The following is a 16,938-nucleotide window of genomic DNA, read 5'->3' on the forward strand; positions in this document are numbered from 1 at the left end:
ACGTGAGTGATGCACTGCAAAACCTGGCAAACCAAATATCCGGCTTGGAGCAAAATAATTCAGGATTCTCTTTTTTTTATCCTTGGAGACTTCTTAAGGACGCTTTTCGCTCTGTACCCTGGGCAGCCTTAGGGAACTCTGATCACTGCTTGGTTCATATTATTCCAATATACAGGCAGAAACAAATCTGCTAAGCCTGTAGTCAAAACAGTGAAGAGATGGACCAGTGAAGCAAAGCAGGAACTAAAAGACTGCTTTGACTGCACTGATTGAAGTATCTTCAATGCTGGAACTGACAACCTGGATGAACTGACTGTGACATCTTTGATCAGTTTTTGTGAAGATGTGTGCTTACCAAAACCTTCCGCAAATTTAGTAACAACAAGCCATGGTTCACAGCCAAACTAAAAAAAAAATTTCAACATGCCAAGGAAGATGCCTACAGAGGGAAGGACTGTACAAGCAGGCCAGGAACCTACTGACAAAACAGATCAGAATAGCCAAAAAAAGCTACTCTGAAAAGCTAACGATCCTGCATCAGTGTGGAAAGGCCTGCAAGATATCACAAACTACAGGAGACCACCCCTCCCCACTGAAACAAACAAAGATCCGGCTGATGACCTCAACACCTTCTACTGCAGGTGTGAGAACAATATCTTTTTACCTCTCATCTAACCCTGCCCACTGACTGGCCCCATCACACCTCTGTGTGATGCACCCAGTTGCACTTACGATTTGAGAATAGGATGTGTTTTGGCTTTTTCAGAAAAAGAAGACAAGGAAAGCTCCCGGCCCAGACCGTGTCTCCCCTTCCTGTCTCAAAGCATGTGCTGACCAACTGGCTCCTATCTTCACCCATATCTGCAACAGATCACTGGAGCTGTGTGAGGTCCCCTCCTGCTTTAAACTCTCCACAATCATCCCAGAGAAATTCTTCATCACTGGACTCAATGACTACAGGTCTGTCGCTCTGACATCTGTCATCATGAAGACCTTTGAGCAGCTGGTATTGGCCTACCCAACGACTGTAACATAACAGCTGCTGGATTTCCTACTGTTTGCCTACCGAGCAAACAGATCAGTGGATAACGCAGTTAAGATGGGGCTGCACTACATTCTGCAACACCTTGACTGCCCTGGGACATACTGTATGCCCGGATTATGTTTGTTGACTTCAGTTCGGCTAATAATACACTAATTCCGGAAATTCTCCACTCCAAACTCCTAAAGCTCATTATACCCCCTGCCATCTGACAGTGGATCACATTCTTCCTGACTGGCAGGTAACAACAGGTGAGACTGGGAGGTATTACCTCCGGTATTTAGACAGTTAGCACTGGTGCTCCTCAGGGATGTGTCCTCTCCCCACTGCTATTCTCCCTCTATACTAATGACTGCACATCAAGTGACCCAACTGTTAAACTCCTGAAATTTGCAGATGATACTACGCTCATTGGACGCATCCAAGATAGCGTCAAGTTTGCATATCAGCAGGAGGTGAATGGGCTGGTCAGAACAGCCTAGAGCTAAAACCACTCAAAACTGTGGAGATGATAGTGGACTTTAGGAAATACCCCTCACCACTACTCCCCCTCACAATCTCCAACAGCCTTGTGCCATCTGTGGAGACCTTCAAGCACTACCACTTCCCAAGAATTGAAATATGAGTCCAACATAAATTCCACTCTCAAAAAGGCCCAGTAGAGGATGTTTAAAACAGCAGAAACAATCATTGGTGCTCCCCGGCCCATTCTACAGGACTTGTACCATCCAAGAAACAGAAACCAGGCGGGAAAAATTACTACTGACCCTTCGCACCCGGGACACAATCTCTTTCAATTCCTCCCTTCTGGCAGGGGCTACAGAACTCTGTTTACCAAAACTGCCAGACACAGGAACAGTTTCTTTCCCCAGGCAATCAGCCTCATTAACAACTTACCATAATTATATTCCCTCCTTCATATCTATAAGTACTGCACTACATCAGAACTGTCAGTCATCACATCATCCGTATATGTTACACACACTATTGCTGCTGTATATTGTACAAAAGTTCTAAAGTAACTCTTTATTGTACCTCACACACAATACTGTTATTTGTACTACCATACACTTTATGTACATTACTAATCTGTGATATACTCTATATCCCTATTAAGGACTCATTATGTCTGTATTGACTCACAGTGTCTTGTATTGTCTTGTATAGTCCAAGCTGAATGTATAGTGCTATTTATGTCTGTACTTTTGAGAGTCACTAATAGCTGGAACCAAATTCCTTGTGTGTGTCAAGACACTCGGCCAATAAACCTGGTTCTATTTCTGAATCTGATTTTGTCCTACACTGTCGTATGTGGTCTTTGCAAGTCAAGTCAAGTTTATGTCTATAGCGCTTTTCACAACAGACATTGTCTCAAAGCAGCTTAACAGAAATCAACAGTTAAGGTGAATGGTGTGTATTTATCCCTGATGAGCAGCCGTGGTGACTGTGGTGAAGTAAAAACTCCCTTAGATGTTATGAGGAAGAAACCTTGAGAGGAACCAGACTCAAAAGGGGAACCCATCCTCGTTTGGGTGACATCAAGAGTGTGATTATAGACTTTAAACAATACAGAACACTGGAGAGTGAGAACTAACATGAGCACTGGAGTGTAAGATTATTAGTAATGTCTCTTCTACAGTCTTCTACAGTCATTTGTGGTTATAAAACTAGGAGCTACTGAGCTTTTTTTTTTTAGAAAGAACCAACGTTTGGATCAGAATGTCAGATGTCCATATAGTGTATTTTCCTTTTTAATAATTAAAAAGTAAAAGGTTTAAAAAAGAATTTTGGATCTTGTTGAGAATTGTTTTCATTATCAGTAATTCATAGACATGAATTTTTGTGTGATGTCCATTTCTTTGTAATAAATCAGTTACACCATATGTTGTGTTTGTGTAAAAAAAATATTATATTCTTCTGCTCGACATTTCCTGTAAACTTTCCTGTGACTTTGGCTGCTAATTAGTCTTGAAAAAGCGTTTTTTTTATTTTTTTTTATTAATAAACCAAACATGATAAATTGCATTATTTCTTTCCCTCATATTGCTTACAGAAACCATTAGGCACTTTTTATAAAGTCAGTGAAACTGGCGATGTCTGGAGTGCGGTCGCTGTACTTTCAGCCCGATATAAATTCACTGTTTATGACGCTACACTTTCAAGGAACATTTAGATCGGCACTTAAGGACAAATCACTCTTTAAAAAGCAATACTCATCCAACGCTGGAACGATTTTTGTCGCAGAAAGTTCACTTCCTCTCTCTCTCTCTCTCTCTCTCTCTCTCTCTCTCTCTCTCTCTCTCTCTCTCTCTTTCTCTCGAATCAGAGGGGTAGGACTACGTGGGGGTATATGCAGTGGTGGTGGGGGTACATGAATAATGATCAATTTTTCATATTTGGTTATTAAAAAATGTGTTGGTTTATGTTATTATTCTGTAAGTTCATCATACCCCTAGTGTTTGTGTATATTGTTGCCCAATGTTAATAAATCGTGACAGAATATTCGGGCGGGAATGGAGACAAAAATCATGGAATCGTGGACATACACGTTGCGGGAGCAGGCGGTAATGCTAAGAAAATCAGACGAATCGGGCGGGAGCAGGATTAAGAACAGGTCCCGTGCAGGACTCTACAATGTAGCTTGGACTAGATCGAGATTTCACCAGATTGCAGAGTTGAACCTGAGAATGATCATCTCTGGCTTTTACTCAGGAAATATCTTTTGCCTCTCTCTGGATAAGCAAACGCATCAGTGAGTAGTTACGAACTTGGAAAGTGGTAGACTTTGGATCTGAAGTTCAAAACCCCAAACACACCAAGCTGCCATTCCTGGGCCCCTAAGAAAGGCCCTAAACCCCATAGTTGCTTGTGTGTTTAATTAAGATAAATGTCGAGTAAATGTAGAGTCAAACCCTCTGGATAAGGGCGTCTGCCTAATGCGATAAATATAACTCCATCCATCCATCCATAGAGAAAAAGGATGAACCAGGCAGGTCCAGAAACTCTGAACTGCTGTTCACAAAGACCTTCTGAATCCAGGATTCAACAATGTAGAATCCGATTAAATATGGAACGAGCAAAATATGCCAATGTGTATGTGTTTAAGATAAAAAAAAACCAAAAGAAGAAGAAGAAGAGGATGCTGGCACTTGCTAATGCTCTGACAGACTGAGGCTTGGCGCTCTCCATGTCGGTGTCGATCTTCTGTCAGCTCCCGGACTGAGGTGATGAGTGACTCCAGACTTCTCCCTCTGTCTCGCGCCGTCTCACCAACACAATCTCCACTCAATTAAACGACGGCTTGCTATAAGCCGCCTCATTCCGATTAGTCGGGGCACTGATGAGGTCGGAGTTATGGTCATTTTTCTTCAATTGGATGTACTTTCTCCCGCTCATGATCCACTGATGCGAGGCTTAATCAGATTATCCGAGATGCGGGAAATGAATTCCGGTATAGGCCCGGAATTCCGAGACACTGGAATGCTTTAGAGTTAAACTTTGAATACTCATCTCTGTGAGAATCTGTGAACTGACTCAGTTTCCCTCAGGCAGCGGCTCTGAGATGTTCTCCTGGAACGCCAATGTTGTCACAATGTGTCATTGTGTCCTGTCTGCCCACATTAGCTCTCTCAACTAGCTGCTGGCTACATGTGGATAATTGTGTGTGTGTGTGTGTGTGTCTAGTGGTGGTGGTGGTGGTGGTGGTGGGGGGGTTACATGGCCAACAATGCCCTGTTTACCTTCCACACCTTACAGCACTCTGATGATTGTTGTATAAGAACTCGGGGGTCAAGCGGAGCTTCAGGTCAACATCTGATCCTTTAATGCCCTTATTTTTAAACACTGCACCTGGAAAAACAAATTTCCTTCCTTTTTTGGGGTATTTTTGTTTTATGTTAATCGCAGTCAAAAATTCCAGAAATAAAATTCCACAAATTCCCAGATTCCGAACAAGGTTTCTTAGATCCTGACATGCTCTTTAGTAGTTCTCCTGATGACATTCCTATATAACACACAAAGCCATTTGGCATATTTATAAAACATACATACTATTACCAAAAGTATTGGGACACCTGACTTTTCCAGCCATATGTGATTCTTCTCGAGATGCATAGCATAAAATTTTCCCTTCACTTGAACTACAAGAGTCAAACTTGATCCAGCATGACAATCCCCCTGTGCGCAAAGCCAGTTCCATGAAGATATGTTTTAGATGGGTTGGAATATCTTCTGCTATAGACGATCTCTTGTGCTGGGGATGGTTCCATATCAACAGCCTAAAGATCAATGAAATTACTGACCAACTCAAGAAAGGATGGATTTGGACTGGAATTATTATTAACAGTCTACTACAATGGCTCAGGACCACAGGTTGCATTAAACGCTTATCACTGCACACCTTTGGTGTTTAGGATCAAGATTCCCTTTTGAGTCTGGTTCTTCTCAGGGTTTCTTCCTTATGACATCTCTAGGAGGTTTTCTTTTCCACTGGCTCACTCATGAAGGATAAATTATAATGAAGAAATTCTTTTACAACCACTTTATCTTTGTAATGCTGCTTTAAGACCATGTATATTGTTAAAAGTGCTCTACAAATGCAAATAAATTTTATTCTGGCTTTTACTAAACACACTAAATGAACCGAATGAGCGCAAAACTTCAAAACATCTAATGGAACATCTTCCCAGGAGAGTGAATTTGATTTGAATTAAAATTTGAGTTATTATAAGAACAAATAGAGGCTAAATGTGGAATGGGATTTTCCAAAAGAAGCGCATACCAATCTTATGGTCCACAAGCTTTTGTCTATGTATAGTGTATCACTCCTACGATGTGATGGTTGTTTAATGAAACAACCTAAAGCTCTTTGCACTCTTATTATTCCATTCGTCGTGTAGAGATAACCGTTCAGCTGAGTCAGGACTCTCTCTCTTTCTCCCTCTTTCTCTCTCCTGCCCTTGCTGTGTAACCATCCATTGGAATCCAATATTTCTAATTTTGGGTTTGGACCTTTGCTGACAAGGATGTCAGAGATGGAGTGCTTTCTACAGGCTAATTAATCCCACTCAGCATAGCCTCGATCGATAGTGTAATGATTCCTGCTATAATTTAGCCTATATGTATATATATTCTGTTTAGTCTGAACTAACCGCAGCTATTCTTTCTCTGGCATGTGGTCAACTGTGAAGATTTACTGTATGTGAACCCTACTTTCTCTCACACACACACACACACACACACACACACACACACACACACACACACACACACACACACACACACACACACACACACACTTCTGAAGTCATTTTTATTAGTTTCCCTTTGTTTATCAGTGGTGTATGCCGTCAAAACACCACATTAACATCCAGCTGTTTGTGGATTTGTAATTGTCGTTCACAGCGTGTAGAGAAGGATTTGTGTTACGTTATCATAGTTCTGTTTTACTGATGCACCAAATCTCAAATCAGCACCAAAATCCGCCATGATGCGCACATCCGCCAATTAAAACCGTCCGTGTGGAAACAGCAAAAGTTCAGTTTGGTGTCCCGATGATTTACGTCATTTAAAACACCATAAATACTTCTAAACATTTACGAGAATATTTTGACTTCATGCTCTATGTTGAGTTTGGTTTCACTAATAATAAACACACATTTGCATAAAGCTTTCATATTTTTTCATGCGCATGACGATTAGAGTATTAAAAACTTGAAATGTATTAATTTAAGGTTCATTTGCAACAGATTAAGTTGCGATTAATCGTCGTGACAGTCGTGCAATTAATCAAGATTAAATATTTTAATCAATACACAGCCCTAGTAAATAATAATAATTATATTAATGGTGCCTTTCAAAACACTCAAGGACATGTACAATTTAGTGATAAGCATACAAATAAAGACAACAGTACAACAAACAACAGCTGTTTAACTGTTAAGATTTTTTGGAAAAAGCTCATCTTTAAAAGCTAAACATTTAACGACATGTTTTACAAGTTGTGAGTCACTTTCTCAAATGGATTGTGGAACAGAATTCCAAAGATGAGCAGTCCAGCTTAAAGCTCTAGACCCCATAGTGACTAAAGAACAGAGGATACAATAAGTAAAACAGATGCAGAAGATCTAAGAGCACGCTTCAGGATGTAAATATGAAGTCAGTGAGATAGATAAGAGTGCAAGATTATCAAGAGCTTTAAAAGTGAGAAGTAGAATCTTGTACTCTATTTGATATTTAACAGCCAGTGTAGATGAGAGTCAAAAAGCTTTTATTGTCATTTAAACCATATGTAACTGATGCATTTATATGCCTCCAGAAACCTGGTGCTACATAAAACAACACAGAGCAACATCACATAAAATAGAGATACATGACAGAACACAGAGCTACATCACACAACATAGAGCTACATGAGAGAACACAGAGTTACATCACACAACATAGAGCTACATGGCAGAACACAGAGATACATCACACAACATAGAGCTACATGGCAGAACACAACTACATCACACAACATAGAGCTACATGGCAGAACACAACTTCATCACACAACATAGAGCTACGTCACACAACATAGAGCTACATGACAGAACACAGAACAACATCACACAACATAGAGCTACATGACAGAACACACAGCTACATCACATAACATAGAGCTACATCACACAACATAGAGCTACATGACAGAACACAGACCAACATGACAGAACACAGAACATCACACAACATAGAGCTACATGACAGAACACACAGCTACATCACATAACATAGAGCTACATCACACAACATAGAGCTACATGACAGAACACAGACCTACATGACAGAACACAGAACAACATCACACAACATAGAGCTACATGACAGAACACAGGCCTACATGATAGAACACAGAACTACATCACACAACACTGAGCTACATCACAAAACATAGAGCTACATGACAGAACACACAACATAGACCTACATGACAGAACACAGAGCTACATCACACAACATAGAGCTACATGACAGAACACACAACATAGACCTACATGACAGAACACAGAGCTACATCACACAACATAGAGCTACATGACAGAACACAGAGCTACATCTCACAACATAGAGCTACATGACAGAACACACAACATAGACCTACATGACAGAACACAGAGCTACATCACACAACATAGAGCTACATGACAGAACACCTAGCTACATCTCACAACATAGAGCTACATGACAGAACACCTAGCTACATCTCACAACATAGAGCTACATGACAGAACACCTAGCTACATCTCACAACATAGAGCTACATGACAGAACACAGAGCTACATCACACAACATACAGACTAAAGTAAGTGTCCTCTTCACATAAGAGTGCAAACAGTGCAGACAGAAGAATAAAGAACAGGAGATAAAGAGATGATTAAGAACAGGAGAGATCTGCTTGATGCAGGAGGTTCTAGTAATTATACGAGAAGCTGAACTCTGGACAAACTGAAGATTATGAAGGAGTTTGTGAGGTAACCAGAACAGAAGATATTTTAAATAATCAATGTGGAAGGTAACTAGAGTATGTACAAGAATAGCTGTGGAATTGGAGGTGAGGAATGGATGAAGATGATGTTCCGTAGATGATTGTTTTTAAATCCTACTATTAAATAATGAAATGCTTCATTTAATATCATGTACTTATAGTGCAGGACTTCAGTCGCCATAAACAGTTCTGCACTCAAGACGATATCGTTTTACGTTTACACAGGATCGCCTTTAAAATAGTCCCCTTGCAGGGCAATACAGCGCTCCCAGCATTCGTGCCACTTCTGGAACGTGTCCTAGAAGTCTAGAGGTCCTAGATTCACGTCGGATCTCTGTGTGAAAACAGCGACCTTTGATCTGGATCTCTGGGATGATGAAATCGCAGACTGGTAATGCATGTAGTCAGAATAACACTAGATGCACACAGGACAATGTCTTTTGGCACAATCACTTATGTGCTGCCATCTGTTGGTGTGTTAAAACATTTCACGTCTAGTTTTGGGATACGAGCTTATATAATGAAGAGACGTTTGGTGTCAATAAGGTTTTTTCCTCATATCATATTAAGGAGTTTTTTTCCTCGCTCTCTCGCCACTTGTTTGCTTGTAGGGTTTAATTTATGACACTAAAATATATATTTGAAACTATTTAAGTCTGTATAAGTGGCACAGTGTCCATTGGTAATGCCCAAAAAATGGACACGTTTTTATCACATCACAAGCCTCTGTAGTAGGGTTTCTGCAGGTTTCACCAAGTCAAGACATTTTAAGACCTTTTCGAAACAATTAAGAATGAAATGTAAGACTTAGATCATGACATCAAACACACACACACACACACACACACACACACACACACACACACACACACACACACACACACACACACACGTTGTTAGCAACTGGCCTCAACCGAGCCCTAAATAAATTTTTTACAAGCCTAAAATCGCTAAACTTCCACTTCCACATAGCTGAAACATAAAATCCGTTTTACCTCAGTGGTACAAACAGATTCGCACCAAGAACTAAAAGCTTATTAGCTGTAGCATGTTGCTCTCATTTGTAGTCATAATACAACAAATTATATTTTACTAGCGAAAGAAAGAACTACAACAACCACAAAAACTAAACTTTCTTTCGGCTTCTCTTATTAGGGGTCGCCACAGCGGATCATCAGTATTCATGATCCACATGTTTTTATGCTGGATGCCCTTCCTAACGCAACCCTCCCCATTTATCTGGGCTTGGGACCGGCACTAAGAGTGCACTGGCTTGTGCAACCCTAATGGCTGGGGTTGGTTCCCTTACCGGGAATCGAAACTGGGACGCAGCGGTGAGAGCGCTGCATCCTAACCACTAGACCACCAGGGAACCTACAACAACCACGGAAACTAACAAACAAAAAAACATTTTAAAGTGCTGCGAGGGCATTTTAAAGAGCGTTGGAGGTAGCGTTACTTAAACATCATAAGATTAGTACCTGTTTAAAGTTATCTACCACCTAGATCAGCGAATTCAAGACGTTTTAAGGCCTACGTTTTTTATTTTAAAATTTTAGACTTCTTTAGACTTTTTAAGACCCCGCAGGAACCCTTGTGAAGTTCCATCCTGTGTAAAACGAATCCACTCTGAACAGCCCCAATAGTTGTATATTTTCCACTTAATATCCTGAACAAACCTCAAATCTAATCATCTCTGACCTATTTCCTACATGGCATCCTTGTACATGTGACCTGTGTCACCATGGCATTTGTGACATGTACTGTGTATGCAGCTATAGTCTATACAGAGCATGCTGTATCAGATTTCGCCAGGCAGCGGAATCCCGTTTGCAATTGTGGATCTGTGAAACTGTGGAAAACAGGAAGTGAGTCTTACCGTTTTTACATATAGGGCAGCACTGCTCCGGCTCGTACACCGGATTAACACACTCAGGAACAGCGCAGTCGGCCACCACGCAGTGCACCTCGCTGTTCGGCTCGCAGCGACACCACTCGCATGGAGACGGCTGCGGAAAAACACACACACGCTGTTGTAAGAGAGCATCACATCACAAGGCATTACAGCTGTAGATTCAACCACCAAGTGGTGCGATGAGGCGGAGTTCCTGTTATCACTTTCCATTAACATCACCAGGTTTTCTGTTCCTTTAATACCACAGCATTTTGCCAACAATTACAACAATTTTTAACCCCTTTCACTAATGTTAACCCCCAACCCAAACCTTATCCCTTAGCCTAACCTTAACCCTTAAACTTTTACCCCTAAACACTAACCTTAAGGGTCAGGTTAGAATGAGGGATAAAGGATAGGGATTATGATAAAGGGTTAAGGTTTGGGTTAGGTGTTACATAAGTGATGAAGGGTTAAGGGATTTAGAATTGGGGTAAGGGGTAAAGGATTAAGGTAACAGCAGCGGTCCCCAGCCTTTTTTGCACCACGGACCGGTTTAATGTCAGACAATATTTTCACGGACCGGCCTTTAAGGTGTGGCGGATAAATGCACAAATTAAAATGATACGACCTTAAAAACTAATATAACAGAAATAATAAATAAAACAGAAATAATGTAAGTTATGTATTCTTTCTGTGTGGCCCTGTACCAATTGACCCACGGACACGGACATGTCACTTCTCCTGGACATATATATATATATATATATATATATATATATATATATATATATATATATATATATAGAGAGAGAGAGAGAGAGAGAGAGAGAGAGAGAGAGAAAGAGAGAGAGAGCACACCCATCACCGTGCTTCATTCTGATCCAGAATTGGTTGCAATGCTACACAGGACCTTCTTGAGAAGAACATTTCCAAAGAAGTGTGTTTTGGATGTGATGGAAGCAGAACCTTTTTTCAGTACTTAGCACATTACACGTCCGGCTGTAGTCACTGTTGCGGCTGTTGTTTTTAATGTTCAATTATTTACATTTAAATTTACATTTGCGGCATTTAGCAGACGCCCTTATCCAGAGCGACGTACAAAAGTGCTTTAAATCTCTAGTAATGAATAAATCTACAGACTCGGGATCCAATTCCAGATCAAATACGTACAGTTAAAGTTAATGTTCCTGTTCTATGTAAAGCGATGTCACAGACATTTGCTATGCAAAAGCAGTAAAAATCAAAAGGAGAGATGTGGATAAAAAAAAGGATCTGCTCATGAGTCTAAACATATAAGCTAATTGGCCAAGCATTATAGGGTTAATGACATTCCTTGGGTTTGTTTGGCTGCTTCCAGAACTGGCTCGCTAATCTTTATCAATGACGGAACACATGATGATAGCAGCAGAATGAATTGAGACGTCTGCAGAAACATTCGGTCTAATAATTTCCAGAGAAAAGCTTTCAGTGTAATTGGAAGGAACCTCATCATAAAGCAAGACAATCATGAAGACAAATAAAAGGGAAATAAAAGCTTCAAAATACTACAGTATATAAACATAAGTTTCTAGAAACCTGATCATAAGATTTATGTGTGTTATTTCTTTTTTTTTTTTTTACATCCAATCCATTCAGACACAAGGCTGTTAGTAAAGTCAGGTACTGATGTAGGTGAGAATGAGAGGAAGCCTGGGGTGCAGTCAGCGTTCACATTCATCCCAAAGGTGTTCAACAGGGTTGAGGTCAGAGTTCTATAGCAGGAGATCTTCCACATCTTCCAACCCATATAATGCATATCTTTATGGAGCTGGCTTTGTGCATAGGGGCGCATTGCCACGCTTGGACAGGTTCAGGTTGCCAAGTTCAAATGAACACAACATTTTATTATACCGCATCCAAATACATTTTATACAATTGTGTGCCTCCAGGTTTGTGGAAACAGCTTGGAGAAGATCCACATATGGCTGTAAAAGTCAAGTCTTCCATACTTTTTTACACATAGTGTATGATCTATAGATCTTGATACAATATATGGGCAAAAGTATTGGAACACATGACCTTTCTTACCACGTGTGGTACCATGTTCTTCTACAAACTGTTACCACTTAGTGGCCTGCTATAGAGCTTCAATCTCAACATCAGAACGTTACTTTACTAACATCGTTGTGGCTGAATCTCCACACATCAACTCAAAATCTAGTGGAAGATCTTCCCAGAAGAGAAGATTGAAGGGAATTATAAGAGCAAATTAACACTAAATGTGGAATGTGATGCTCAAAAAACACATAACGTGTCTGCAAACATTTGAATTTTGAGCATAACCAATAGAATTGGCCTTGCAGCTTCTTTCATTTCATAGAGGACTGAATATAATGTCTGATAATCAGATCTTTGTCACTATGATTCCATTTCATCATTTAGGTGTCTCACCGAGGTGTCAGCACCATCAAATCTGCACAAAAAAAAAAAAAAAAGCATTGTGATTGTGTTTGTTCGAGATCCTATTAAAAATCTTCGCCAAACATAATCCCCATCGGCGTTCAGAGCACATTCACTTATTGCTGTAATAAAACATCTTCCCCGCGAGTTAATCAGGGTAAACAACTCTGGATGGCGGCTGGCTGCAACTTTGTGAATATGAAAATGGTTTTGTTTGCCGACCGTGTTGTTTATCGACGCGGCGTACGCGGTACTCGGGTGGAGAATAAATACCCCTGCTTTTTCACACCAGGGCTTGAGCAAAGCTCAGCTGTGCACACGGCTGCTGAATCAGAGTGATTAAATACTTACTCAAATCTTCAAATCGTCTTCCCCACCAACGATCGGACCCATTTTATCATAAACATCATCATGGAGTCTCGTTTCTATAGCAACAACTCATTCTCAGGGCTCTCCATGGTGTTCAAAAGGACTGGAAAACATAATATGGTTCCTTTTTTTTCCTAAAGTATAGAGATGTTTCATTTGTGACCAGATCTTTTAATAACAACTGAAAGTTTTATTCACTTCCATGCACTGACTCATATTTTTCATTCACTGAAATCCCACCCATGACTGCTTTGATGGCTGTAAATTAGCATGTAATTGGTCGGAGCTGAGGATTGAACAGGCCTCTTGATGTTGAGTCTGAGCGAGAGTGGGACTGATACTGAACTGGTCATTGAAAGAAACGGACTAATAGTCATTCATTTGTTCAGGCTATGTTAATAAATTTTCATTTAAAAAAGCATTATTTCACAAAGTTTTGGCTTTCTGTCCACTTTGAGACGGCATTTTTTAGCCGACGAAAACGTAGTTTTTTGAAAACACATTGTAGCAGCCCGATGAAATAATGAGAACGCTCCTTCACTGATGTTGTGTTTTTCTATTTAATGCCCTTGTTTTTGCTTTTTAACGACCTTCACAACAAAGTGAGAGCTAAAACAAATAAATAATACAAGCCAATAATAAAATAGTATATCTAATAAGACAATTAGGAATATCATTTATCTAGAACTATATAACGGTTATTTAATATATTTATAAAGGCATAAAAAACTAAATTATCCACATATTACATTTATACATATGACTGATCTTGTGCTTCTTTTCAACTAGTTTCTTTATCAACCAATAAAGAAAAATAAATCAATAAACAGTAAATAAATATTAGACATTTCACTTTAAAAGTGCCTTTGAATATCTATATTGTAATGTAATGTAGTTTTAGTACTGGCAAAACACAAATAGAATGTCACTTCATAGATTTCTAAGTTTGTAACTCCGTCTGCTAGCGATCTCCGTCTGCTAGCGATCTCCGTCTGCTAGCGATCTCCACACGCTTCCAGCAAGCCGCATTTTACTATAAATTTCCCGGCAGGTGCATTAACATAAAATGTTCTAAATAACATTTTGAAATAAAATTTAACACATGAATAATATTAAGAAAACAAAATGATGGCAAGTAAAATTATATTCATGAAATTCACTGAAAATTGTGTACCTTTCCTCGAAATTTCCGCAACGTTTCATTGAGCCGGAAAGTAAATAAATGCCAGGCGGAAATGAAGGTCAAGCGTTTTTTGTGTTTGGGATGTAAGAGTTTCCAGATGTTTCAATGTGGAAGAGCAACTTTTGGGAAATAGTTTAAAATGGTCTTATGGATGCAGCGCATTTTTTAGACAAATTAGTGTAGATGTAGCCTCAGTTAAATGTCTTACAGGTTCAAAACCCGCAGAAAGGGGTGCAGCCTTGCTATGAAGAGAACATAGCAACATTTTTGAAGAATACCTGCTCACAAAGTATATTCTGAGTTTAGGAATATGTAGTGATTAATGATCTTACACATGATGCTGACTGAATGCTGGTTACTGCAGAGGTAAGTGGTGCAATTCCCACCCCTAAAAGCTGGTACCTTAGTAGCTAAGGCATTGGACTTTATATCGGATATTGGCATTTCTGATATACACTTGTGCTTTGTAAAGATTGTTTTCTCAATCATGACCACTTTCAAGAAACCAGCCTGCACTGAGGTAGCTTATGTAAAGAGTCACTGAACAAATAGCAAAAAACAAATGCAATCACTGAGATGAATCAGATTTTGCTCACTCTTAAATGTAACTATAGACTCTTCAAAAGTGTGACAAATTAATTCAATTATTCATCCCAACTCCTGAGGTTTTATGATGTATACGAGTTTGTGTTAAACACCACCACTGTGTGTTGACCTTTTCAGTTTTCAGGTGTGTATTTGCATATCATGGCATGCCAATTACTCTGATTGGGACATGGCTGTGGATTTATGTTGAGCGATACCAGCAGCAGGATTGTGGCATCTGAAAAGGTCACTTTCCTGGAACCTGGGGAATTATGAGAGCTTGGCCTGCTGGTCCACCACTGGTCATGGCTTTCATTCTTCACAGGCTGTGTAATTGCCACCAAGCAAAGCTTGGGCGCTAATAATCCTCTGCTCGGCATCGATAAGGGCAGTCGGCCCGGCGGGAACTGGGGCATGTGAACTTTCCCTTTAACTCTCTGAGGCTCATTATAGAGGCTAAAAAAGGCTTGTGCACTGTGGAAGGGTAGAATATGAAAGAGTTTCTGTACATATAATGTTTCACATTTAATGCTTTACAGCGTCGAATCGCTGTCTCGAGTCGAAGGAAGGACTTAAACACTCCACTTTGGAAAAGGTCGCCGGAATAAAATAGCCACCAAAGGGCAATGCTATAAAGGAAATAAAGTACACTACTTCTCGTCATCAATCAAATAATGCCGTCGAGTGCCTGCGCAAAGAATGCTATCTGTTACATTAAGACCTTTCTTGCAAGATAGATCATTCACAGACACTGCCCTGCCTCTAGACAGGCCTTGTTATTTTTGTTGGAAACATTCATGCTAATTCTACTGAAAGCTACTATTAAGACTTTACAAACTAAAGATTTGAGCAAGACCCTAAAGATCTACAAGCTCAGACTTACAGCTATGTTAAGTTTCAGAACATTATCTTCATAAACACCTGTACAACTGTTTATCCATGTTGCAAACGTGGCAGTATGGTTGCCGATGCAAGACAATGATGACATACAGTAATTATTTCAAAAACAACAGCTAAGCTCCTGGGACACATATTTTTGGTCTTCACACAAAGATGTTGAGAGAAAATCCAAACAAAATTCATTAAGAGCAACAGTTCTGCAGATGAAATTGCCTTGTTGAGTAGATGTAGAGATTAGCTAGACTATATAAATTGACAAAAATGCTACAGTATCTTAAATGTTTACTCGTGGTAGCTCAATAGTTAGGATGTCGAACATCTGTGCAGAAGGTTGTGAATTCAAATCCCAGCACCACCAAGCTACAGGGGAATAAAGTTGATCAGTCACACCATGAAGTTATGGGAAAGAGTAGTAAAAGCTAGGCTGACAGAAGAGCAACAGAATGGTTTCATGCCGAGAAAGAGCACCACATACGCATTATTTGCTTTAAGAATGTTCATGGAGAAGTATAGAGAAGGTCAGAAGGAGTTGCAATGTGTAATTGTGAATTTAGAGAAAGCATACGACAGGGTGGAGAGAGGATTTTTGGTATTGTATGAGGAAGTCAGGTGTGTCAGAGACGTATGTGAGGGTGGTGCAGGACATGTATGAGGACAGAGTGGCAGCAGTGAAATGTGCATTAGGAACGACAGACTGGTTTATAGTGGAGGTTGGATTGCATCAAGGATCGGCTCTAAGCCCTTTCCTGTTTGCAGTGGTGATGGACAGGTTGAAGAACAAGGTAAAACAGGAGTCTCCGTCGACTATGATGTTTGTGGATGATATTGTGATTTGTGGTGAGAGTAGGGAGCAGATTGAGAAGAGCCTGGAGAGGTGGAGGTACGTGCTGGAGAGAAGAGGAATGAAAGTCTGTAGGAGTAATACAGAGTACATGTGTGTGAATGAGAGGGAGGGCAGTGGAGTGGTGCGGTTGCAGGGAGAAGAGGTGGAGAA

At 40.1% G+C, this 16,938-nt stretch overlaps 1 protein-coding gene across 1 annotated transcript in view; it reads right to left on the reverse strand.

Annotated features, from left to right (window-relative positions):
- vwc2l (von Willebrand factor C domain containing 2 like) overlaps positions 1–16,938 on the reverse strand; it is a 67,546-nt gene that overhangs the window by 15,679 nt on the left and 34,929 nt on the right. The window contains exon 4 of the mRNA XM_083536324.1: positions 10,451–10,580. Within this exon, the coding sequence (XP_083392450.1) occupies positions 10,451–10,580 (130 nt within the window). The remainder of the gene's footprint in view (positions 1–10,450; positions 10,581–16,938) is intronic.

The sequence above is a fragment of the Silurus aristotelis genome, assembly GCF_946808225.1.
Source record: "Silurus aristotelis genome assembly, chromosome: 3".
In the NCBI taxonomy this organism is placed as follows: domain Eukaryota; kingdom Metazoa; phylum Chordata; class Actinopteri; order Siluriformes; family Siluridae; genus Silurus; species Silurus aristotelis.